The 15,229-nt window shown below is 38.2% G+C and overlaps 1 protein-coding gene across 2 annotated transcripts in view; it reads right to left on the reverse strand.

Moving 5' to 3' along the window:
- Window positions 1-682: 682 nt before the first annotated feature.
- The window catches only part of NUDT9 (nudix hydrolase 9), a 36,953-nt gene continuing 22,406 nt past the window's right edge, over window positions 683-15,229 (reverse strand). For both annotated transcript variants that reach the window (XM_006045965.4, XM_006045963.4), the window contains exons 4-8: window positions 13,287-13,373; window positions 9,724-9,835; window positions 7,835-7,981; window positions 6,317-6,401; window positions 683-1,190 (exon numbers count right to left, since the gene is read on the reverse strand). In XM_006045965.4, the coding sequence (XP_006046027.2) occupies window positions 1,015-1,190; window positions 6,317-6,401; window positions 7,835-7,981; window positions 9,724-9,835; window positions 13,287-13,373 (607 nt within the window). In that variant the 3' untranslated portion in view covers window positions 683-1,014. The remainder of the gene's footprint in view (window positions 1,191-6,316; window positions 6,402-7,834; window positions 7,982-9,723; window positions 9,836-13,286; window positions 13,374-15,229) is intronic.

A 15,229-nucleotide genomic window follows, 5' to 3' on the forward strand; every position in this document is an offset into this window, starting at 1 on the left:
CTTAAGTCAGTCCTTAACAATCCCTTCCTAACAAAGGACACTTTAACTCCCAAAGACCTCCTCTGTCTCTGTCTCATTTCACTTATTTTCTGAACATCATTTTTAATTCATTTATGGTACATACAGTTACAGTAGTGAAAGTGAAAGTTGCTGAGTCGTGTCCAACTCTTCTGCAACCCTACAGACTATACAGTCCATGGAATTCTCTAAGTCGTGTCCAACTCTTCTGCAACCCTACAGACTATACAGTCCATGGAATTCTCTAGGCCAGAATACTAGAGTGGGTAGCCTTTCCCACAGTTACAGTAGAGTGGAATGCATATATAAATTTAAATTACTAGTTTTCTGGACACATTTTTGTAATTCAGAATTTTTGGAAATGAGGACATGATCTCTTGTTCATTGATCTTGATCTTTTTCAGCTAAAAGAGTGACTGAAATGTCCTCATATAACTTACAACTCTAAAGTCAAGAATACAAAAGGTTTCCGTTTTTGAAACCAGCTTCAACAAGATCATATAAAGCAAAGTGTGAACCAAATAATTTAAAGATAAATCAGATTAGGCGATAGTGATCAGCACTCCTCTGAGAGACGCTTGATTCGGTAGGAATATCCTTTATACCTCAAAAGTCAATGGAGAAAAACAAAACTGACACACAAGAATTACACAGAAAGCAGAAATTATGGCTGAACAGAAATTTATCTAAATTTATCTTTGTTCGAATTCTGATTCTTCAAAGAACATCAGTTGTTTCAATTTGGTTTAAGCCATGCTTAAATAGAATACATACAAAATGACTGTTTACAGCGCTTTTGACAGAGAGCAGAAAATTCTGTGTTGTTTCACCACACCTGCTAATTCTATTCTGATGCAAAACCTAACTGCCTGTCATTTAATGAATAATTTCCAAGTGACCTGCCCTGCCCTTTTCATACATGAGTGCTGTGATACTGCCTTCTCCTCCGTACGCGCTCCTTTCCTGGCTTTTGGCTTACATGGAGACTGTGAGCTGTTACCCAGGGCAGCCAGTCTGCGAGTCCTCACTCCAGTGTGCATCTCGTTTCTCTGCCACACTTTTGATGAACTGAGCGTGACTAGCATAAAGCTTGAGTTTATTGCTGATATCCATCCATTTCACCTTTCCAGCATCATCTCCAGCTTCTAAGGTAAGGTTATCCATTATTTCACCTGGTTACCAAAGAAAAAACATCATCAAGAAAATGTAATTTATTTAGTCACTTCTGTTTCTGCATAATCCTGTACCTTGAAGTATTTTTACTCAAAATAATTTTAAATCATCATATTAAGTGGCAGACTGAATTAAAAATGAGAATATTCCAAATTTCCAAAATGCCCAAATTTTAACCAAGTTTCTAAATTTCAAGTAAAGGTACCGATAAGCAAGCTTTTCTCAGACTTGCCTAGAGGTTCAGTGGTGAAGAATCTGCACTTCCAATGCAGAGGGTGTGCACTCGGTCTCCTGGTCAGGCAGCTAGGATCCCACATGCCACAGGGTGCAGCAAAAAAAAAAAAAAAACAAAGCTTTTCTCTCTCTTGCTCTTTCTCAGTTCAACTCAATCACTCAGTCGTGTTCAACTCTTTACAACCCCATGGACTGCAGCATGCCAGGCTTCCCTGTTCCTCACCATCTCCCAGAGCTTGCTCAAATTCATGTCCATTGAATCAGCGACTCCATCCAACCATCTCATCCTCTGTCGTCACCTTCTCCTCCTGCCTTCAATCTTTCCCAGCATCAGGGTCTTTTTCAATGAGTCAGTTCTTTGCATCAAGTGGCCAAAGCATTGGAGCTTCAGCTTCCGCTTCAGCATCAGTCCCTTCAGTGAATATTCAGGACTGCTTTCCTTTAGGATTGACTTGTTGAATCTCCTTGCTGTCCAAGGGCTTCTCAAGAGTCTTCTCCAATACCGCTCTATTTATTTATGTATTTATGGCTGCAGTGCATGGGGTCGCAAGGAGTCAGACACGACTGAGCAGCTGAACAATTTATGGCTGCATGTGGGTCTTTGTTGCTCTGCACCGGCTTTCTCTAGTTGAGACAAGCGGGGGCTATTCTTCGTCGCTGAGCACGGGCTTCTCATCGCGGTGGCTGTTGTTGCGGCGTGTGGGCTTAGCTGCTCCACTGCATGTGGGATCTTCCCAGACCAGGGACTGAACCCATGTCCCCTGTATTGACAGGCAGATTCTTAACCATGGACTACCAGGGAAGTCCAGCTTTTCTCTTTAAAAAGTAAAAAGATTACTCTTAAAAAAAAAAAAAGTTTAACATTAAATACACATGAAACCTCACATCAAAATTCCAGAGGGATTAGATTTAAACATTAAAAAAAAATGAAAGAAAACAATTATAAATGATTCACTTGAGAGTCATAAGGTAAGTACACTTTTCCAAGTATTACACCAAATCAGAAACCATATACTTATAAATATTTATTAAAATATTTATAATTATCAAAAATTAAAAATAAATGTTTTCAATCACAGTTCGCAATCTAAATGGGATATTTCTGTAGGATAGTTTGGCAGTATTTATCAAGAGCTTTTAAAAAGCAAGTGCTGTTTGATAAGCATTCATGCAACAAATATCAGATTGCCTCTTATGCACCAGACTCTGTAAGAGGCACTAGGGAGACCATAAACAACCAAATAATTTCACTTCAAAGAATTTACCCTAAGGAAATAAAAAGACAAGCTTATTGAAGTATTCAAGACAACACTATTTATAAACAAAGAGGAAAAACAGGACATAACCAAACTTTCCACTGAGAGGGCACAGATTAAATAAATTATAAGAGTCCATTGGACTCCCATATAATCATTAAGAGTGAAGAAGCTCTCCACATACTGACATGGAAATATGTCCATTATGTATTAATATATTAAGTGAAATTGTAAGTAACAAAATAAAATGTAGAGTGTTAGCCCATTTTTATTTTAAAAACAGCTATACAAATCTGGAAGAAAATAAAATGTTAACAGTCATTATCTTTGGGAAATGAAATAACTGCTGCTTTAAAATTCTTTCCATTTTGTGTCACCTATTTTCTAAATAACTCACTATAAACACACATATCCTTTATAATGATTACATTTGTAATAATAAGATAATAATGCTGCTTCTTAAAAGAATCAATCGAATAGTTTAGCACATGAAAGAGAAAGTGTTAGTCACTCAGTCGTGTCCAACTCTGTGACCGCAAGGACTATAGGCCCGCCAGGCTCCTCTGTCCACAGGATTTCCCAGGCAAGAATACTGGAGTGGATTGCCATTCCCTTCTCCAAGGAATCTTCTCAACCCAGGGATCAAATCCAGGTTTCCTGCATTGCAGGAGAATTCTTTACCGTCTAAGCCACCAGGGAAGCCCATTTCAGCACAAAGGTTTCTAAATCCCAGTGCTAAAATGACAGCTCTTTGTGTACCTTCATGGCAAATACAGTAAACGATAACCAATGGAGAACCAGAATTAATTAGTAAACCTGAATCTAAAAGTTAAAATAAAATATGATTATCTAAATAACAATGTTCTCCAACAGGCTCTTTATCAGATCCAATAACATCTGAAAAGTATACTGCCCTCTGGTCAACTAATAAACTACACAAAGCGAATTTTTTAAAAGTTAGTAAAGTTTATATGTCTGACATTTAAAGAGCCTGCAGGTCATCACTCCCATCTTCACACCAAAAAAATACAAACCAACTGAAAATCAACAACTCTTCTTGAATATGCACAGGAGCCTGTTATGTCCCCCTTTGCCTGGCAAAGCAATAAAGCTATGCTTTTCATGTAAGAAGCTATGCAACTTCACCCAAAACTCTGTCTCTGAGATTCGATCTGGCACTAACTCAGAGAAGCTGAACTTTTAGTTTCCCTTCCAACTTACCACCCACAGCAATAGAGATTCCATAAAATAACAAGGGAGCATTAACTTAAAGAACTGCATGGCTCAGACCTTATTTAAGTAGTCTCTAGGGAAATCAAAAGATGAAAGGAGGCGAAAAAAAAACACTGGGAGGAAATTTTGGGCTCTGACACCTACAATTATAGCAAATAATAAGTACAGCCTCACTCCTGGCTATGTTTAGACAAACATAAAACCTCACACTAGAGGTCTATTTGCCTCAGTCCCTTTTACTAGATGCATCATGTTCACCTTCCAAAAACACTAGAAGGCATGCTAAAAGGCAAAGACCACAGTCTGAGGAGACAAAGGATCGGAATCAAACTCAGATATGGCAGCGATGTGAAATTATCAGACTGCAAAATTTTTTTTACGTTTAGAGAAAGAATGAAACAGTGAAAACAGTGATTTGAACAAGTCAGACACTATATAATCAACCATTAGAGGATCAGTCATTGTTTTTTAACTTCAAAAATAAATAGCTAACAAATGTATCAGTACTTAAGTTGCAGAGACCTGCTTCTAAATTACATATGCATTATTTTTCCTTCTGAAATATTTAAGTTCTTAATACCAAAATGAATTGTTTTAATACTTTGCTTACAGTTGTATAGAGTAATGAAACTTGTGCTGGGAGTTTCCCCAAGTTCAGCAAGAATGTAAAAGTGACAAATCTTCTAGTTGCAGCCCATTTTAAAAGGAAAAAACTGGGTCCAAGAGAACATGTGATTTGCACAGGGTTATACTGAGATAGGAAGGGGCAAGGCATAACCTTTAAAAGAATGATACAGCCACTGAGGACACAATATAAACTGGTTAAACCCAACTAGGTCCAAGATGGCAGACTAGATCTTGATATGTCCATTATAATACATCAGCATAGGTTAAATGACACACCCACAGGAGTCGGGCTAACCATAAAAGGTCAAAAAGTGAGTGTGATCCAATCCCTGGAAATCCCCTCCGCCTTTTCTAAAACAGCCGAAATAATTCTCCCACTCATTAGCCTATGAAATTACCCAGACCATAAAAACCAAACACCCCATATTTCAGAGTCTCTTGCTTTCTGAGACAGCCTATACTCTGTCCTTGTGTGTGCTGCTGCTGCTGCTAAGTCGCTTCAGTCATGTCCGACTCTGTGCGACCCCATAGACCGCAGCCCACCAGGTTCCCTCGTCCCTGGGATTCTCCAGGCAAGAACACTGGAGTGGGTTGCCATTTCCTTCTCCAATGTATGAAAGTGAAAAGTGAAAGTGAAGTCACTCAGTCGTGTCCGACTCCTAGCGACCCCCTGGACTGCAGCCTACCAGGCTCCTCTGTCCATGGGATTTTCCAGGCAAGAGTACTGGAGTGGGGTGCCATTGCCTTCTCCATATGGAGTGTGTACCTCCCTGAATAAATCTGTGCTCACTCTACTTCAGCTCGCTCTTGAATTCCTTCCTGCATGAAGCCAAGGACTCTCACTTGGCAGTCCATCCCAGGGACTTGCCCGAGACCTCAGACATGACCAGTCTCTCTCCCCCCGTGTTTCCAGCAACAGTTCAGCTCAGAAAGGAACCATGAATGCAACAATTAGTTCCCTGATATGGTACCACTTCATTTTGCTACAGATGAAAACAAAGTATCTAAAAGGTCATCCAATTTAGCAATAAAATGTTTCAAGAGAAGCCACTCAACAAATATTAAAATTGCAATTAATTTTCTAAATAGCAGATTCCCCCTTGCTTTTTATAATAACAGATTTCCACCCACCTGCTAAATTTTTAAATCCATTGACCAGAAAAAAATCATCCATTTGAAGTTTGTTCAACAGTTGGAATTTTTTTGGTATTATTTTGCATTTTAAGAATACATGATTATAAAATTATTTCAAACATTAAAACAGACATAAATCCCATTTCCTTTATTATACCCGTACTTCCTACCCAAATCTTCTGCTTTTGCTTTTACTTTTGTTTCATACAAATGGACTCAAACAATTTGACAACTTTAAGCCATGTAATTAGTTTATAATTTTAACCCTTTAATCTTTTGCTTTTGTTTCATACAAATGGACTCAATTTGACAACTTTAAGGCACATAATTAGTTTATAATTTTAATCTTAATTTTATATACTGTTGCTGCTAAGTCGCTTCAGTCATGTCTGACTCACCAATGGATTAAAGGAGATTCGTTACTGGTAACACTTTTAAAGCTTTCTTCTACATATTCTTTCATTTTTTAAAATATATTATCTTAATATCAACAATCTGATTTCATACAAATATACTTCTATAATCACTAGATGATTGACTTAAAATACTGAAAGAGTCCAGATTTAATTGTGTCCTAGTAGGCTGCTTGACTTAAATTGATCCACTAATTCAGTTAGTTTAATAAACATTAGTAAAATTACCTGTTTCATCATGGTAATTCACAGCTTCTGTCTCCATCCATGCATTATCAGTGTTTCGAGGATCATCAACATAACCTTTATATATCTATTTTTTTAAAAGGAGACAGATAAAAAAAAGTATAGGGTGAAAAGGAATGGGTAGAGCTTAGCATGCTGCCTTCTTCAGAATCAGAAATATCCATTGCAAAACAATGCACATTTAATTAACATTAATTAATTGTACACTTAAAAAATGGTTAAGTGGGCATATTATATGCTATGTGCTTTTTATCACACACACACAAAAGAAATACAAATATTACAGAACCTTTAATGTAACATTCCATATGCTTGTTCTAAATGTCCCAGGGAGGGAATTCCCTGTGGTCCAGTGGTTAGGACTTGGTGCCTTTACCAGGGGAAACTAAGATTCCTCAAAAAGAAAAAGTGGCCAAAAAAAGTCAATGTGAAAATGAAATTAACAAAGTAAAGTGATTCCATTTATAATAGCATCAAATGAACAAAATATTTTTTTAAATAAATAAATTTCCCAGGAAACAATAGTCTCAAGAACATTCTGAGGTAGCGCTATCTAACATTCACAAAACCCTCAACACCTCAGATTTTAATTTCAGAATGTAAGAATAATCATATTTGGGCCATATGATTTTTTTTAAGACTCTTCATGTAAATATTTTTCTGTTTTAATAATTTCTGCGGGGGGGTGTGAGAGGGAGACTCAAGGAGGGGATATATATATAGCTGATTCATGCCACTGTACAGCAGAAACTAACACGATGCTGTAAAGCAATTATACGCCAATTTAAAAATAATTTCCATGATTACAGTTTTAGACATACAAAGATAGATTCTTCTAGTTAAACAAAGATCTATAAACAAGGTTAGTAAAGACTAATATTTAAGCTCTTAATACATGAAAAGACTTGGATTCAGCCATCTAAAACAAATGTGACCCAAAACCCAGACAATATAAACAACTAAGAAATCCTAATTCTGGGAAGAAAATAAAGCACGTCAAACAAAAGCCAACAGCAATAAAAAAGAAAATCCATTCTTCTCCTTATTACTAGTGCACATATACCTTATAGTGATTTTTTTAAACCACAAAGGATACATAAGCAAAACAGACATGAGACTTAAACTGTTATGAATGAGAAAAGCTCTGAACAACCTAAGTTAAAATGTAAATGTCCTTTCAAAAAAGTTGAATTCTTGCAAATATTTTAAAAATAGAAAAGATTTACTGTTAGATGAGTGAACTCAGTATCACATTAGCTCACACTGAGTCTAAAGAAAAACTATGAGGAAAAAATATAATAAATAATGTAAAGTTGAGCTATAAAAATTTAAGTAGGAATCTATTCACAGAGAAGAGCTACAATTTGTTTTATGAACATATATTTCAAATATACAGGTATTTCACTTTATTCAGAGAATAATCTACCAGATTTTCAGGTGAATTTTAAGTAATTTTCATTAATCCCCAGGACTAAATCCTTCTTAGAAATCATTTCTTACCACTAGATGTTCCTGGTTGAAGAGCTTGTGCAACTTTTCCTGTAATTCTCTCTTTTCAGCACTGGACTTCTGTAAGGAGTTCAGAGCTTCCTCACCAAATTCTCTTTTCAGTGTGGCACTAATCTTCTCTCCTGGATCCACCATCCCCTGAGAGTCACATTTTTGTTCAAAAAAAAAAAAAAAGGAAAAAGCTTTAATTCAATCAATAAATATTTACTGACTGATAGATACAGTGGACATATATTGCTTTGTGGTGGGTGTTGGTTTAGGCACTCAGTCGTGTCTGACTCTTGCAACCCCATGTTTTGTAGCCCGCCAGGCTCCTCTGTCCATGGGATTTCCCAGGCAAGAATACCAGAGTGGGTTGCCATTTCCTTCTCCAGGGATATGTTGCTCTATCTGTCCATAATCTTCTGTAATATGCTCTTCTCTAAATCATTTGTTTCTAGTAGAAGTAGCTTAGTAGGGTATCAACCATATATATACTCAACCACAGTAAATGGTCCAAGGTTAGCCTATGATAACTGAGCCTGTAAGACTCCTTTCCTGGTATTTTCCAAAGTCAAGCTACAGAAGGAAGGGCTGGAGGCAAGAATACAACAAACTGATACTTTCCCCACCAGTCATTCCATTCTAGTCACAGTGACCTCCTCAATGTTCCTAGGATGTGCCAGACATATTCCAACCTTAAGGCCTTTGCAACTGCTACTGCTTCTACCTAAAGGCACTTTCCCCAGATATCTACACAGGCCACTTGTCCACCTCCTCCAGATCTTCACTTAGATGTCACCTTCTCTCAGGAGACCTTCTATAACCACCCTCTATCTAAAATTGCAAGCTCTACCAACACTTCCTAGTCCCCTTCATTGCTTTAGTTTTCTTAATACTTATCACCTAACATACAAGAACTTATTTATCTTGTATGGTCTCCCTCATTGGAGTGTGGGCACCAAGAAGACAGGGATGCTTGTTCATGTAGCCCTGCCATATCCTCGGATGCTCAAAATACACTGAGATGAACGACTCTCAAAATTATACTTAACAACAACAGTTCCCTGACTGATCAGAATTTCAAATGACAATAAAAACAGAAAATCCTATGATGATGATATCATTGTATTTTGCATTCTGCATGTGTGAAGCTTATTTGGCTCATACAGTCAGCTACAATCTTCGTTTTCATTCCATTTTATCCTACAAAGAAAGAAACCATTCTTGCAGATAGCAGAATGTGTATAGGATGAGTCATCCTCTTATCAAACTATCTCCATTTAACAATACGGCATAAAACATAAAACCCACTCTTGAACACATACATATTTTTTTAAAGCCACTGGAAATACCACTGACGTGAACTCAATAAAAGTATACTCTTTCTGATGATATTATAGAAACTTTAAAAACTGTAAGGAACAGTAAGTAATGTGTTACCTTTTTTTAAAATACTGAAAATGTTACTTTGGTCTTAGAGTAGGGGATGGGTTCTAAGACAAGACTCTGCATTAGTGAGTATCTGCAATACCAGGAGCTTTAAATGCTCTCTCTAATAATCCTGTGAAATAAATATGATTATTTTTAGAACAAAGGTCTGAACTCCACAGCACTCAGCTCCAAGTGGAAAGGCTAAAACACAAGCCCAGGTCTAACATCAAAGTCCATGTTCTTTCTCAAGGGTTTTAGAATTAAGACTCAGATTTTAACAGCTTTGGTGTATTATTCTACACTTGTCCTTAACAATGATACTTCACTGCAAAGGAATTACTAACTGAAGTAGGGAGGAAAGAGACTTAAGGGTGTAGAAAAGATCCATATGCGATAACCTTGCATTATATAAGTAAAGCAACTAAAAAGAACTGAAAACATTGATTTGACTTTATTTTAATGCTTACCCCTGGGATTGCCCATTCTCCACAGTCTTTCCTTTTTATTGCAACAAACTGTAAGATGTTTTTCCCAGAAATGGGATGGGTGATTTTATTTCCACTTCTATCCCTTTTCCACCTATAAACAGTAATGTAAGATCATAAGTGATTCAGAAAAAGATCAAGGTCCTAAACCAAGCTTAAGACAAAAATATAAAGATGTATTTTTCTTTATAATAGTGTATATAAATTTACCTCAAATCAGCTAGTTTTATAAAGAAATATTGTTTTGCATTTAAAAAAATACTCTTTATTTAGCACTGTTACAAACCAAATGTCTACTTTCAATAAAGGATATTATAGTCTGAAAAATAAAAATTCAAGATATACTTTTCACTAAAGTAAAATTTATCAAAAAGATTTTAAAGCAGAACAGAATTCAAAGGAAGATCATTAAGAGTTTCTTTTCTTTTTTATCCAAGGAACCTTTTTAAGAATTATTAATATAAGTAGTAAAAAAGATCTGTAATAATTGCTTTTAACAGTTCACCCTGTTTTCAGAAAAGAAGATTATGTAATACAGGTTCGGTTCAGTTCAGTTCAGTTGTTCAGTCGTGTCCGACTCTTTGCGACCCCATGAATCGCAGCACACCAGGCTTCCCTGTCCATCACCAACTCCCGGAGTTCACTCAAACTCACGTCCATTGAGTCAGTGATGCCATCCAGCCATCTCATCCTCTGTCATCCCCTTCTCCTCCTGCCCCCAATCCCTCCCAGCATCAGGGTCTTTTCCAATGAGTCAACTCTTCGCATGAGGTGGCCAAAGTACTGGAGTTTCAGCTTCAGCATCATTCCTTCCAAAGAATACCCAGGACTGATCTCCTTTAGAATGGACTGGTTGGATCTCCTTGCACTCCAAGGGACTCTCAAGAGTCTTCTCCAACACCACAGTTCAAAAGCATCAATTCTTTGGCACTCAGCTTTCTTCACAGTCCAACTCTCACATCCATACATGACCACTGGAAAAACCATAGCCTTGACTAGACGGACCTTTGTTGGCAAAGTAATGTCTCTGCTTTTGAATATGCTATCTAGGTTGGTCATAACTTTCCTTCCAAGGAGTAAGTGTCTTTTAATTTCATGGCTGCAATCACCAGCTGCAGTGATTTTAGAGCCCCCAAAAATAAAGTCTGACACTGTTTCCACTGTTTCCCCATCTATTTCCCATGAAGTGATGTGACCAGATACCATGATCTTCGTTTTCTGAGTGTTGAGCTTTAAGCCAACTTTTTCACTCTCCACTTTCACTTTCATCAAGAGGCTCCTTAGTTCTTCTTTGCTTTCTGCCATAAGGGTGGTGTCATCTGCATATCTGAGGTTATTGATATTTCTCCCAGCAAACTTGATTCCAGCTTGTGCTTCTTCCAGCCCAGCGTTTCTCATGATGTACTCTGCATAGAAGTTAAATAAGCAGGGTGACAATATACAGCCTTGATGTACTCCTTTTACCATTTGGAACCAGTCTGTTGTTCCATGTCCAGTTGGTCTCAAAAAAAAAAAAAAAAAAGCTTCTCAATCTTTATCCCCTTTTTTGATAAAAGAAATCTCACTCTATCCTTTAATTTTATATTTCAAATTTAATTGAATATTTTTCAAGCATTAAGGCAACATTAATTTCAAAATGTGCTTTTTGTAATCAGAGCCTCCTTCCCAAAGATGTTGATAAATCTCCCTTTCCCCTTCCCTACACCACATCTACCTCCCCCTGCCAAATGTTAAGAATAGTTCTAATAGCCCCTTAGGCAAAGATAAAGATTTTGAACTTGCAGTACAAAACCAAAACAGAAAGCCTACAATCTAATTTTCACTCTGCATGAGATTAAAATACACCAGCTTAGATATGAGTGTCCAAGTCTTTATAACGTGGCTGAACACTACATCTAACCCATGAAAGTGAAAGTTGCTCAGTCATGTACTACTCTTTGGGGCCCCATGGACTATACACTCCATGGAATTCCCCAGGCCAGAATACTGGAGTGGGTAGTGTATCCCTTTTCCAGCAGATCTTCCAGACCCAGGAATCGAACCCAGGTCTCCCGCATTGCAGGTGGATTCTTTACCAGCTAAGCCACAAGGGAAGCCCAAGAATGCTGGAGTAGGTAGCCTAGCCCTTCTCCAGCGGACCTTCCAGACCCAGGAATGGAACTGGGTTCTCCTGCATTGCAGGTGGATTCTTCACCAACTGAGCTATCAGGGAAGCCCCATCCGTAATTCCCCCTAAAGGAGTTCACAGCCTAGCAGTGGAGCTAGACATGTAGGTGAATAAACTGTAAGACTGACAGCTTGATGAGTACAGATAGCTAGAAATGAAAGAATAATTAGTACAAGACAAATCTGATTTTAAGGATGCAGAGGGAGGAAACAAAGTTATAAAAACAAAATAATGTATTCAAGAAACTGAAAGTATACACAGCAGGATGAACATCAGTGAGGGAAAGATGGGTGATGAGGTTGAAGTAGGCCAAGAATTCATCAAATTCATCTGCTTAGAGAGCCAGAGAACGTTTTTAAGCAGGTTAAAAGTTGTTAGCAATTTGTATTTCAGAAAACTCACTTATTGTTGACAAAAGTTTGGAAGTTGGTTTGGAGGTGATCAAGACCGAAAGCAAGAAAAGCCAGCTCAATTCAGTTCAGTCGCTCAGTCGTGTCCGACTCTTTGCGACCCCATGAACCCCAGCATGCCAGGCCTCCCTGTTCATCACCAACTCCTGGAGTCCACCCAAACCCATGTCCATTGAGTCAGTGATGCCATCCAACCATCTCATCCTCTGTCGTCCCCTTCTCCTCCTGCCCCCAATCCCTCCCAGCATCAGGGTCTTTTCAAATGAGTCAGCTCTTCGCATGAGGTGGCCAAAGTATTGGAGTTTCAGCTTCAGCATCAGTCCTTCCAAAGAAATCCCAGGGCTGATCTCCTTCAGAATGGACTGGTTGGATCTCCTTGCAGTCCAAGGGACTCTCAAGAGTCTTCTCCAACACCACAGTTCAAAAGCATCAATTCTTCGGTACTCAGGTTTCTTTATAGTCCAACTCTCACATCCATATAAGACTACTGGAAAAACCACAGCTTTGACTAGACGGACCTTTGTTGGCAAAGTAATGTCTCTGCTTTTTAATATGCTGTCCAGGTTTGTCATAGCTTTTCTTCCAAGGAGCAAGCGCCTTTTAATTTCAAGGTTGCATACATACATATATATATATATGCCTGTGTATATACCGACACAAACACACACACATGCAGTCGGCTCTCTGTATCCACAAATGCGGAACCCACGGATAAGACAGGTCAACCGTACTATTCCATTTTATGTAAGCGACCTGAATATCCACAGATTTTGCTACCTGCTTGAGGCACAGGGGCTTCTTCGAGAGCCAATCCCCTAAAATATCAAGGGATAACTATATATATAAACACATACATATGCATACATACATTTGCCTATGTATATGATGGACATGTAAAAACATGGTTAGTGTCTGTATTTTTCCAATTACTTGTCTCTTTGTTACTGAAATGTGTTTTCAGCTCTTACCTGGTTATGATGGGATCTGCAGCATGATTGGGGCCCCATCGCCCCAAAAGTCCCCGGCCAATCAGTCCAGTCCGTCCTGCAGGATTTCTGGAAAAACAAAAAACCATAAAACCAACTGAATGTATTCATCTTTTTGAACCAAACTTGATATGGCCCAAAACAAGGTACTAAGAGGGAAGTAAGATCTCCACACAAATCCAGTAGCACTACTACATATTTGACATACAAAGTACGTATTTCTTTACAGTGTTATTTAACTTTTCTTTCATGCCTGGGCTTGATCCAGGAGGAGGACCTCATTTCCAGAGTTGTTTTAAATCTGGAAGGCTGAAATGTTCTGCACCTAATCATAGTCTAACTCTGCAACAGCAAGGCTTTATCCAGTATATCCACATTTCTCTTCCCTTTCTCATCATCCTCTTTTCATACTTCACTCTCTTACAACCTGTCTCGCTGATATAGTTTTGATTACATTTTCAAGTCCATTTATTTCATAGTGAGTTCTAGATTTTTATTATCAGTAATAGATATTGTGTAGCATATAATGAGGGCTTCCCAGGAGGTGCTAGTGGTAAATAACCTGCCTGCCAATGAAGGCAGACGTAAGAGACAGGTTCCATCCCTGAGTCGGAAGATCCCCTGGAGAAAGGCATGGCAACTCACTCTAGTATTCTTGCCTGGAGAATCCCATGGACAGAGGAGCCTGGCAGGCTAGAGTCCCTAAAGGCTGCATAGAGTTGGACACGACTAAAGCGACTTAGCCCACAGCACACAGCATATAATGAAGTAGAAATACTTAATATTTCAAGATTTCAAATATACCAAATTCAATTTTTAAAAACAATTTTATAAAAATGCCAACAACTATTTAACCTAATGCCACAACCCAATGTTTAAAAGTCTATCAGATAAACAGGGCACACTCAGGCCTGAGTAATTTTCTTCCAGTCAATATTCCTTAAATGTTTAACTTTCATTATGTAAAATGAAATGCCCTAATCTGCAATCTTATCTATTTAATATCTTTGGTCCTCCCAGTATGTAAAAGTAAATAAACAACTCGTCAAATTTTCCCTTTCAGCTATCTTTGTAACTATTTTTTTATTTACGGTTGCACTGGGTCTTGGTTGCTGCGGGGCTTTCTCCTCTGCAGTGCTCAGGCTTCTCATTTCAGTGGCTTCTCTTGTGGCGGAGCATGGGCTCAGGTACAGGAGCTCCAGTGGCTGCAGCACGTGGGCTCGGAAGTTGTGGGTCACAGGTCTAGTTGCTCCACAGCATTTGGGATCTTCCTGGACCAGGGATCGAACTCATGTTCCCTGTACTGGCAGGTGGATTCTCAACCACTATGCCCCCAGGGAAGTCCCAGCTACTCTTTTTTATTTTGCTCTTCCTTGCGACTGTTATTAAAATTGAGTCAATCTTTATATTGTTTTATACTGGACTCAGAAATATTTTAGCAAGACTTGCAAATAAAAACAGAAAGGCAAGACACTTGGCCAGGTTATAATTACTCTACTTTGCAAATTCAGGAAGAGGGGCAGGGTGGTCAGTAACTATGTTTTATTCCATGTAACCATACACCCTTGAATACAAATGATCAAAGCCAATATTAAGAGAGACAAAGACCAAGCCTGTAACTGATAAACTAGAAGCTGTAGCAAAGATATATAGATTACCCTACTGCCTGAGCAACAGAGAGAGCTATTTGCAGAAAAAGCAAAACAAAGACAACATATAAAGGAAAGCAGACATAAGGCAGAGACAGTTCTAATGGCTTTCCAAACTCTACCCTTTCCTAAAGTTAGCTGCATTTCTGCTTTGGATTCCTGAGATGATTCTGTAGTCCTGGAGTAAAGTTCACTTTTTTACTCAGGCAAGCTAGAGTCGGTTTCCATTAGTCAAGAGAGTCTTGACTAAAACAGGCTATCTTTCCTTTGCCTTTT

This window comes from Bubalus bubalis, chromosome 7 (genome assembly GCF_019923935.1).
Source record: "Bubalus bubalis isolate 160015118507 breed Murrah chromosome 7, NDDB_SH_1, whole genome shotgun sequence".
NCBI classification, from domain to species: Eukaryota; Metazoa; Chordata; class Mammalia; order Artiodactyla; family Bovidae; genus Bubalus; species Bubalus bubalis.